This window comes from Meles meles, chromosome 20, assembly GCF_922984935.1.
Source record: "Meles meles chromosome 20, mMelMel3.1 paternal haplotype, whole genome shotgun sequence".
NCBI classification, from domain to species: domain Eukaryota; kingdom Metazoa; phylum Chordata; class Mammalia; order Carnivora; family Mustelidae; genus Meles; species Meles meles.
This window is the reverse complement of record NC_060085.1, coordinates 60,214,705-60,226,653: the sequence shown is the minus strand read 5'-3', so window position 1 is coordinate 60,226,653 and position 11,949 is coordinate 60,214,705. Positions and strand designations below refer to the sequence as shown.

At 42.1% G+C, this 11,949-nt stretch overlaps 1 protein-coding gene across 2 annotated transcripts in view; it reads right to left on the bottom strand.

The window, feature by feature from the left end:
* Window positions 1–7,271: 7,271 nt before the first annotated feature.
* Window positions 7,272–11,949, bottom strand: part of TXNRD3 (thioredoxin reductase 3) — a 69,928-nt gene continuing 65,250 nt past the window's right edge. For both annotated transcript variants that reach the window (XM_045989679.1, XM_045989678.1), the window contains 3 exons: window positions 10,056–10,151; window positions 8,275–8,409; window positions 7,272–8,064 (listed from right to left, as the gene is read on the bottom strand). In XM_045989679.1, the coding sequence (XP_045845635.1) occupies window positions 8,002–8,064; window positions 8,275–8,409; window positions 10,056–10,151 (294 nt within the window). In that variant the 3' untranslated portion in view covers window positions 7,272–8,001. The remainder of the gene's footprint in view (window positions 8,065–8,274; window positions 8,410–10,055; window positions 10,152–11,949) is intronic.

The window sequence follows — 11,949 nt, the reverse complement described above, 5'->3', positions numbered from 1 at the left end:
GGCATCACACCCAGTGCTCCATGCAGTACGTGCCCTCCCTATTACCCACCACCTGGTTTCTCAACCTCCCACCCCCCTGCCCCTTCAAAACCCTCTGGTTGTTTTTCAGAGTCCATAGTCTCTCATGGTTCATCTCCCCTTCCAGTTTCCCTCAACTCCCTCTCCTCTCCATCTCCCCATGTCCTCCATGTTCTTTGTTATGCTCCACAAATAAGGGAGACCATATGATACTTGACTCTCTCTGCTTGACTTATTTCGTTCAGCATAATCTCTTCCAGTCCCGTCCATGTTGCTACAAAAGTTGGGTATTCATCCTTTCTGTTGGAGGCATAACACTCCATTGTGTATATGGACCACATCTTCCTTACCCATTCATCCATTGAAGGGCATCTTGGTTCTTTCCACAGTTTGGCGACCATAGCCATTGCTGCTATAAACATTGGGGTACAGATGGCCCTTCTTTTCACTACATCTGTATCTTTGGGGCAAATACCCAGTAGTGCAATTGCAGGGTCATAGGGAAGCTCTATTTTTAATTTCTTGAGGAATCTCCACATTGTTCTCCAAAGTGGCTGCACTAACTTGCATTCCCACCAACAGTGTAAGGGGGTTCCCCTTTCTCCACATCCTCTCCAACACACGTTGTTTCCTGTCTTGCTAATTTGGGCCATTCTAACTGGTGTCAGGTGGTATCTCAAAGTTGTTTTAATTTGAATCTCCCTGATGGCTAGTGATGATGAACATTTTTTCATGTGTCTGATAGCCATTTGTATGTCTTCATTGGAGAAGTGTCTGTTCATATCTTCTGCCCATTTTTTGATATGATTCTCTGTTTTGTGTGTGTTGAGTTTGAGAAGTTCTTTATAGATCCTGGATATCAACCTTTTGTTTGTACTGTCATTTGCAAATATCTTCTCCCATTCCGTGGGTTGCCTTTCTGTTTTGTTGACTGTTTCCTTTGCTGTGCAGAAGCTTTTGATCTTGATGAATGTCTATACTGCCTAGAGCAATCTATACTTTTAATGCCATTCCAATCAAAATTCCACCAGTATTTTTCAAAGAGCTGGAGCAAATAATCCTAAAATTTGTATGGAATCAGAAGAGACCCCGAATTGCTAAGGAAATGTTGAAAAACAAAAACAAAACTGTCGGCATCACGTTACCCGATTTCAAGCTTTACTACAAAGCTGTGATCACCAAGACAGCATGGTACTGGCATAAAAACAGACACACAGACCAGTGGAACAGTTGGAGAGCCCAGATATGGACCCTCAACTCTATGGTCAAATAATCTTTGACAAAACAGGAAAAAATATACAATGGAAAAAAGACAGTCTCTTCAATAAATGGTGCTGGGAAAACTGGGCAGCGATATGTAGAAGAATGAAACTCGACCATTCTCTTACACCGTACACAAAGATAAACTCGAAATGGATAAAGGACCTCAACGTGAGACAGGAATCCATCAGAATCCTAGAGGAGAACATAGGCAGTAACCTCTTCGATATCAGCCACAGCAACTTCTTTCAAGATATGTCTCCAAAGGCCAAGGAAACAAAAGCGAAAATGAACTTTTACTCACTTCTTATCTCTGTATCCAGGGCAGTGAGCTCTGGCCAAGCTCTGAAAAACAAATTCCTGGGTATTCACATAATTTCTAGTTAATGAATTTTTGATATATGCCTGAAGCAATGGCTTAAGATGAACCAGGCTATAAGTGTTTAAACATGAAGATTTATTATATGCTTTGGATGCCTGATTTGGGGTCCACACAGTGGCTGCTCACATAGCTGTGACTAGTTCCCTTTAAGGACTCTGAATTTCAAGACTTGGGTGGGCTTCCCTGGGTGGAGATACATTGTCTTTGCAATTCAGCATCATAGGGAAAAGGACATCTGTATGACTTTCACAGACACAGAAGACTCAGAAGCTTGCATGTGACCTCCAACATTTGCCCTTTTTTTTTTTTTTTTTGGTTTTCTGCTCCTAAACAATATATCCTTTATTGTAATAAACTTCAGGCGTGAATATAACTTTGAGTTATATGAGTCCTCCCAGCAAATCACCAAATTAGCTAATGGTCGTGAGAGTGCCTGAAACAGGTATATTTTTCATCTCTACAAGCTATCTTGGTTCTTTTCAATATTTTCCACTTTTTTCCCCATTCTTTTCATGTTTTCCTTTAAAACATTGTACATAGTTTTAATAGTGGTTTTAGTATGCTTGGGTGTTAATTCAATCAGGCAGTTATTTCTGGGTCTAGTTCCATTCACAGATTTTTATTATAGGTCATATTTTCCCGCTTCTTGGCATATCTAGTAATTTTTGACTGGCTATTGGATATTGTTATATTGTTGAGTGTTTCATTGTCTTCTGAGAAAGAGTGGTGTGCTTTCTTTTGCAGGCAGTGACTTCCACATCATCCTGATCCCATTAAAGTCTATTTTTGTACACTATTAGAGTAGGTCTACAGCAGACTTCCCTCCTGGGATAGGTCAATCTATTACTAAGGCGTGACTCCATAAGGGGCCTCCACTTAATGACTGGGAGTATTATTGAGGACTCTCCTCTACTGGTCAATTAGCATTTTTCCTCATCTTCTAAGACCTGTGGCAAACTTACAACTCTCCATTATTTCTTGCCTTACCTTCTAAGATTTTACTCTGAGGATGTGTAGCTTAGTGTTCAGCAAAGACTCAAGGGGATCTTGTTGCAGATTTCTGGAACCCTTTTCTGCATAGCCCCCAACCCGCAACTTCCAGCTGCCTCAACCTTCCTGAACTCCAACCCCTGTCTCACTCTAGGTAGCCAGGCTGTTCAGGTTCTCCCTTGTGTTTATAGTCTGAAAATTACTTCCCTGCAGAAATTTGGGGTAATTGGAGGGATCACTTCATGTTTCCCTTCTCTCAAATATCATATCCTGCACTGTTCCATGGCTGATTATAGTCATTTCATATTTCCTATGGTGGACTATTACATCTAGTAGCATGGGTGGAAGCATAAATCTGCATAAATACTTGGTGCCCTCTTGCATTAGATTTCTAACAGATTTCTCTGTCACAGCCTGCTTAAAAGCATTGGATGATTCTTCATTGAGAAATAAACCACAAGTTGAAAAACTGTACTACTATTCAAAAACAGATAGTGTTCTAAACCACATCATACAAGTCATCTAAGTTTGAACTGTTTTAACACTAACTCACTTAGAGCTATATGTTCCAAGAGAAGACTACAGTAACAGGAGCTCAGTATGGTTTTACACATCCCAAATTCTTTTTTTAAAAGATTTTATTTTAGAGAGAGAGTATGCACATGATTGGGGGAGGGGCAGAGGGAGAGGGAGAGCAAATCTCAAGCCGAATTCACTCTGAACACGGAGTCTGATGTGAAGCTCGATATCATGACACTGAGATCATGACCCAAGCTGAAATCAAGAGTCAGATCCTTAATCAATTGAACCACCCACGAGACCCATCCCAAATTCTAAAGATAAGTCCACTGACACTTTTCCAGCAGCTAGCCTCAATTACAAATTCTGGCCAATTGCTGCCCAGACCCACTTACTAACTTACTTAACTTAACCCACTTACTAACCTTTATTGTGTAACTACCCCTTAACTAACTCTGGCCTCCCAAATCCTCTAGGTGCCCTTCCTTAGTTCCTTGACTCTGTTAAGGTAGTGCTCTCCCTTGCTAAGTTTGATGAACCCACCTTTGTATGATGAACAGGTTTCCCCAGGACTTTTTTGTTTTTTAATGTCAGCTTTGACAATCATGGATGCTCCAAGGAAGTTTAGCAGAGACCTATCATAGTCACAACCCAAGACCACCAACTCAGAAAGCACTCCACTCAGGCCTCTTGAGCCTTCTTGTTTGGGGTTACCTTCTCCATGATGAGGAGTTCAGTTCAGTACTAAGTTTGAGCTCCAATCCCTTTTTTGTTGAAATCCCAAATCTGTATGAGCTTTATTTGTCTGTCCTAAGAAAAAAAGTTCCCAAAACATTTTAGTCATTTTAGTTATCTGAATAGATTTGTACTACTTTTAATTTTCCTTGGTGGCCATATTAGATATCCATTGCTGTGTAACAAATTACTCCAAAACTTAGATTAAAAAATAATTATCTCACAGTTCCTGAGGGTCATGACTCTGTGAGTAGCCCAAAGCTGCTATTGAAATTTCAGTCAGGCTGCTAGCTGGGGGAAAGCTTGACGGGGAAGAATTCATTTCCAAGTTCATTCACACAGATTCTGGCAGACCTTAGGTATTTGCTGTTGGCTGGAAACTTCAGTTCTTCACCATCTGGGCCTCTTCATGGGCCTCCTGAGAGTCTTCATGGCACTGTAGTTGCCTTCTCCCAGAATAAGTGATCCAAGAGAGTGCATGAGACCAGCTTAAGAGCTGCAGTCCTTTTATGACCTAATCTTAGAAGTGCATACCACCAGTTCTGCAACATGCTACTGGTCACAGAGACCAACCGTGATACAATGTGGGAGGACTCTGCACAAGGATGTGACAACCTGCAGCTGGGGAATCCAACCTGGGAGCCAACCTGGAGGCTATCTACCATGGTGAAGTCTGCCAAAGCACGGATTTGTCAATATTTCTCCCACTAGACTACCTATTTCAAAACTATTGTGTGTCTACAAGAACTTTCCTTAATAAGGCCCCTATTCATCATCACAGAAGCCAAGATATCCCACACCAATATGCAGTATGCCAGGAACTTAACTGTTTTAAGTCTTTGAAACAGGCCATATTGTCCATACCTAATAAATGAAGAATAAACAAAGTTAAGCAACTTGTTCTTTCATATAAGTCATATGTCATAAGTCACAGGACCAGGCATTCCTAAGTCATCACTCTTCAAAATCTAGGATTTTTCCAGAACTCCTCACTTGTTGTTGATTGGATCCTAGCTCTAATCTAGTTCTTCCCAGCCTGGTCTCCCTCTAACCCCTCACTCACCTCACACTACCACCATACTCCACTTTCCATCATACTGTATGGATTTTAAGGTCCCACATTCTTAGTGTTAGTCCCACAGCAGAAATCTTTCTTCCCATCCCTTTGTGATATCAGTCTTCTGAAATTTGTTGAATTCTACCATGGGCAAATTTCATAAATATTTCAAATGTGCTTGAAATGAGGAAATTTCCATGTTGAATGTGATGCTTTTCCGAGTTCATTAAACTGAGCTTGTTAATTGTATTATCCAATCCTATATTTGTACTAACTTTTAAAAATTTGTTATTTAAATTCAATTTAGTTAACATGTACTATACTTTTAGTTTCACGTGTAGAATTTAGTGATTCATCAGTTGCATATAACACCCAGTGCTCGTTCCATCACATGCCCCCTTAATGCCCATCACCAAGTACTCCATCTCTCCACCCTCCTCCCCTCCAGCAACCCTCAGTTTGTTTTCTACAGTTAAGAGTCTCTTACAGTTTGCCTCCCTCTGTTTTCATTTTATTTTATTTTTCCTTCCCTTCCCCTATGTTCATTTGTTTTGTTTCTTAAATTTCACATATGAGTGAAATCATATGGTATTTATCTTTTTTTTTTCTTAATATTTTATTTATTTGACAGAGAGAGAGGTCACAAGTAGGCAGAGAGGCAGGCAGAGAGAGGGAGAAACAGGCTTCCCACTGAGCAGAGAGCCCAACGCGGGGCTCGATCCCAGGACCCTGAGATCATGACCCGAGCCGAAGGCAGAGGCTTAAACTACTGAGCCATCCAGGCGCCCCCATATGGTATTTATCTTTCTCTGACTGACATTTCACTTAGCATAATGCTCTCTAGTTCCATCCATGTTGTTGTAAATGACAAGATTCATTCTTTTTGATGGCTTAGTAATTGATGGCTCAGTAATTTACTGACTTTTCTTGTATTAATCTAACTACTGAGGAATATTAAAATCTCTACCATAATGGAGGATGTTTGTTTTTCCTTGCAAATATGTAGGCATCTGTATGTTATTAGGCACATACAAGTTTTATCTTCTGTTCAACCTAATCTGTCACCATTATCTCAGGCCCACCTTTACCCCCAGGAGAGAAGAGAGAGCAAAGAGAAGGGGGAAGGAGTGTATGGGGGAGCCAACTACAGATGGGTTTACATCTAAGCCCAATCTCCTCCTTGCAAAGGGAAGATAACTAGCCTTCCCAATAGCCTGCTACTCGGACAGTGGTTAAAATTCTTTGGGTGGAGTACTTCCTTCCGCCTAAGAACAAAGCCAAATTTCCTTGCTACTTCTTTCTGGGAAACAGGGTATGTTTTTCGCTTATCCTCCCACTGGTGGTACAGCCCACTGGGGTCTCAGATTTACACAAAGGCTTCCCATTTGAAAATTCACCTGGGCACACCTGGGCTTTAAGGTTTTCTGCATTATGCTGAGTGCAAACAGAACCCACTCTCAGGCTTCCTGGTTTCATTTCATTTGGGGTCATGCAAATGCTTGGTTGTTTCTATGTATGTGGTGCTCAGCAATATAGTAACAAAAAGGTTTTTTTAAATTATTTTATCTAGAATTATAGCTGAACCCTTCAAAAGCACCATTCAGAATCTCTCCAGATTGCTTTAAATCCTTGAAATCCTACTCACCTCTCATGGTTCAGTTCAAATACAGATGCTTTCATTAAACTCTGACCAACAACTACCCTTCCCCCCATATCCAGTGGAAGTTCATAGTGTCTTCCTGTTGTACCTGGCTATCTCTAGCTGGGTGGTAGCAATCCCTATGACCAGCTTACTTTCCAGAGTTATATTTGTATGTTTCTCTCCCCAGTGAAAAGGCAACTCAATAACCAGATCCTCTGTCAGGTTGTTGGGTCCCATCCCCACTCTAGCCCTGCTCCATTCCCTGTCTCCAGAGAGGGCAGCAAAGGCTCGTCTAGGTGTTCAAAGACTCCGCTGGTGTTCCCCAACTGCTGAATGGCTTCAAATCTTTCATTTGAAACCTATGGCTAGAAATCCTGACCAAGAACTATCCAATCCTACGACAGTGTGTTCATGGCTAATGTCCTGTTCAAGAGAGCACAGGCTGCCTTCCTTGCATTGGCCACTCTGTGGTGCGCTTCTCAAGAAAACAGCAGATTTTCCAGAAGGACCTTGGGTAGACCCCCACTTCAAGGGCCTTTTAGATGCTGACAGGAGTGCAGATTCAAAAAGAATCTCCCATCACTTGTCCATTTACTGAACTTGACTGTAACTCAATAGATATGGATTTGAATCATTTTAAAGTTTTAAGTTAATTAGATCTCACATCATACAGTATTTAAAACTTTTTAATATTACTCTTAAGATCAACATAGAGAAGACATTCGAGCATGTCTGACATGAGACAGTAACAAGAGAGGACTCCGAGGTGGTTGCCACCGGGAACCCAGAGAGGGTGAGGCACGAGGCGGGAGTCTGACGGTGGGTGTGGTGTGTACAGCTGACTCTACTCGGTGTGCCCAACTTCCTGCTAAGGCACCCACGTGCCACAGCCAGCTACTTGAAGGCACTTCTGGGACACCGCTCATCAGTGACCACACAGAATTCCAGGCCCACGTCCTGGAGACTTGCCACTTTACAGTCAGTTTCCACACCGAAAAAACACTTTCAGAGAAACAACAAAGCATGGGGATAAAAATACCAGCAACCAGAAAAATTAACTTGGGTGAGTTGTAATGCTTTCAAGGTCCTTCAGAGGGAAGCTCGAGTCTGACATGGAAGAGCATCGGCCTTAGCTCACCTCACAACGGGTTCCGAGCTAAGACGTCAAGGAGGCAGCCTACGTGCCTCTCCCAGCCAGCCAAGCCCACTGAGCACAACGCCCGCTGCCGTCTTGCCTCCTCATCCTTTTCATCTCTGTGCTGGGAAGAGAAGTCCAGCACTGTGCCCCACGCATTGGAGTAGGTGCCTGAGCACCGACTCGCTTGACCCAGGGGCATTCTTATTTTTGAGAGAAATGGGAATAGGACAAGGAAAATCACAACAGCAGCGGGCCTAGCCTCAGCAGCCTTTCTGCGTGATGTCTAGTCCTGACGACTTTGTGATTTCCAAGGTTGTAAACACCTGTTTGAAAGGAAGAAAACCAAGCACATTTATATCTAGCCATCAGTATTTCAGTATTGCTTTAAGAAAACACGTTTACAATATCACATCTAGATTAACCTTTAAAATGTACGAGGCAGTCAAATACAAAATCTTTCTGACGATGGGCTTTACAACAGTTTTTCAAACCATACCAACTGAAATCAGTAAAAACCAACCCTATCTCCATACCTCACCACATGTGGGATGAATTCCGATGGTGTCGTCCAGTTGCTGCTTTGTGAGCCCACATTTCATTGCGGCTGCAAACCCTTGGGTGATCTCACCGGCATTCGGTCCGAGAACGTGGAATCCTATCACCCGCTCCTTGAATAGGCGAACGTAAGAAAGAGAAGCCCGGTAGGTTAATGATCGGAATAGGAATCTATTTATTGCAAGTTCACAGTGAACATTTACGGCAGCTACCACAGAAAAAGAACTCTTATGTTGAACTGAGCAGAGAACATTATCATGAAACTGAACCACTGTAAGAATCTACTAAATGAGCCAGCAAATGCACATCCAGAGTTAATTTGCACTCAAATTTACTAGAACAAGCAATTTACCCACCGCATGAAGGAGTTCATTAGTACGATGTAAATTTCCAAATTATGCTGAGATGGTGCTAAACAACAACATAACAAATCTGAATTAAAGTCCAACGCTGGAATAATTCTAGGGCTTGGATAAGTCAGGGTTTGGAAATGCAGTGGTTTCCGGCCCAGGAAGCATGTTGCCAGGCTCCTGACATAACTAGGAGCAGCCAGAGCGGGCCTTTCACCCAGGCCTGCATGTAGGGAGGGACAGGGTGCAGGGGACGAGCAGACCCACCAAGACAGGGAGCAAGAGTCAAAGTCTGTCTCCAAGGACAGTGCATTTTAGGCCGTCCAGTGTTTTTTCATCAGACTCTAGTCTCCATGTTGATGTTCACTAGTGAAAGTGCTCAACAGGTAAGAGAGAGAAGGCAGAAGGGCAGAAGAGAGACCTCTGCTGCCCACGTTCCTGAGAAAGAGCAAACAAGCGGCCTCATGTACACTTAGTGGTGGGCGCTCACAGGAGAGCTCCAGGAGCGGAATTTCTCAGGGGTCTGGCCCTCAGAGGCCACGGGAGCTGTGCATGAGAAGTGGGAGTTCTCGGGGCCCCACAGAAGGCCCCTGAGCTGGAATCTCGGAGATGGGGGATCATGCGGCAAAGTTGGGGAGAAGGGGGGCAGCCCGGAGAGACAAAGGACCTCTGATGAAATCTCCACTTATAAATGAAAACGGAGGCAGCGTGTGAGGGCAGACCACACAGGAAGTGCCTGTGGGGCACAGGCCATACAGCCACAGGAAGGGAGGGAGTCCTAGGGCGATACTCCAGAAATAGCAATTCTTCAAAAGGGGCGAACCAAGTCCCACTGCTTTCTACACTCAGGGTTCTTTACAAAACAAGTTGTGAGTAAGCTGTGCTTTCAACCCCAACAATGCAGGCGTCCATTATCAATTTCATGCTCACCTCAAGAACGGGGGAGGCCGAGAGCCTCTGCCTACCGGCTCTCCACCCCGCCAATTCTTCTTTCATGAAAGCCTTCATTAGGAATCAGTTAATTAACAGGTTTTCACACCATGCAAGCATCTCTTTCTAAAGGCTTTGACACACATTTGGTCAATTTACAAAAGGCACACACGCGCCCTACCTTTTATCAGTTGATGACCAAAATTTTCACAGACCATCTGGCTCTAAACTGCTAAGTTAGATAGCTCTGGGAAGAGCTATCTTTCAATAACTTTTTTTTTTTTTTAATGGTATTAGCCTCCCTTACCGTCTGTCATGCGTTCAACGTCCACAAACACAAACACACGGACTGGGTAGCACTTTGAAGGATTCCTGCCTCGCCCTGAAAGCAGTCTTGAAAGAGATCATTCAAACCCAAATACTAGATTAAAAGCGAAGTTTAAAATGACAGCTTTTTAGCGTCCAATTGTATTACGTACGTTGTCGAATTTATTGCAAATTATCTTTGCATAGCAAGTATTGTTGTCTCTGCCAGCCACTGTCCACTCAAGAGGCCAGAAAAAAGTATGATACACCTGCAAGACAAGGAAGAAATAGGCCAAGATCAATGTCTGTGAAAACCATTCCCTCATGTGCTCTTTAATTATACAAAGATGATCATCTCTAGAACAGCTTTCACCAATTTGAAATTTTATGATCTTGACTTGGGTGTGTGATGGGAGCTTCTGGGCCACTGTCCTAAAATACCAACTGTACAAGTATGTGGACCTTCTTTTAATTATTATTTTTTTGCTCTGCTGTCAATCCAAAAACATCTCCCAATTAATTCAGTTCCATTTTCAAACCTTTCTAGGCTGCTACTGTCCAGGGCAATGCAGTCGGCCCTCTGGCACCTGAGAAGGTAAATAAAGACTGAGATTCTGCTTAAGTGAATTGACACCCTGCCTACAATTTCCACAGCAACACCACATCTAGGGAAAAGCAGAAGAAATGAAATAGTGCCAGTCATTCACGGACATTAAGAACACTACCCCTGCTACTTGCGAGCCCTCCCTCCAGTGCTCTGAGTGCACCTGGAAGGCTCTCAACCTGGCCTGGTCAGCTGGGAACCAGGACACAGTACAACACGTCCTCCACTCCTAGTCGCGCCATACAGAAGGCGGTAGATTAACGTCTGCTGCCAGGGCAAGAAATGAATTCCGAACTAAAATCCGCAGTGGAAGCATTTAAATACTGGTGCTTTGTTCTTTAATAGGATTCTGTACTTTGTATTTTGAATTATGTCTTTATTCTTTTTATAAAAACGATACAAGGTTATCATAAGAATAAGGCAGTGAAGAAATTCACAAAGAAAGTAAAAACAAAAAAATAAAACAAAACAAAAAAACCCACCATCCAGAAATAAACATTTTCAATGTTAGGGAAGCATCAATTGTTGGTGCATAGCTAATAAAAATGAAATTTTTATTTAAAAGCTATCATAGAACACAGTTACTTGTAATAAAACCATTATATTTAACTTGTATTTAACAGAAAAGCAACAAACTTTTCACATACTTTAATACAAACTTATCAATCTCTGTGGCTATTAGGAATAGAAGATAAATGCTTCTTTACATCAAGACAGTACTTCCTAAAATGCAGCTTAAGAAAAGAGATGGTGAAAGCTCTGGGGTTTTAAACAAGATTTTCCCCACAGCAAGCTTGTTCCTGGCTTGTCCCATGCCATTCTGCTCACATGTTTCAATTCCCTTTCCTTCTTTCTCCCATTTGTGCTCTGTGTATGATGTTCCTTTAATATTTGGAAGATTTTATTTTATTTAAATCTTTGGTCCTCCTTGTTCAAAGTGGATGTGAAGTGTGGATCTAAGTTTACTTGCTTCTTGAATGGCCATCCACTTATTCCAATGCCTTAAAATGAATGTCTCTTCGCACTGATTAAAAATAAAATATGACCTTTATCATGTATGAATTCTTCTAAGCATTTGAACCCATTCCCAGGTTTCATATTCTATTCCACTCCTCTTTCCATCCACCTGTATGCCACTATGGTACAACTTTAAGTATTACAGCTATATGATAAATTTTAATATCCAGTAGGGCTCGTCTCCCCATTGCTCTCCTTATTCAGAATCTGTTATTGTCTCTTTTTTAATTTATCAAATTATGCACAATTATTAGACGTAATTTTCGAAGCTCTATTATGAAACAACAATGTCTGTCTCCCATGTCCATTTCAATCAACTGGAGGCAACTGCTTTTCATTTTTGTTTGTTAAAGAGTATGTTTTCCTACTGCTGGATCTGCAGATCAGTGCTGCAGTTGTATCTGCCTGGTTTAGAAATGATTTTATTTTGTTGGTCTCATTTTATT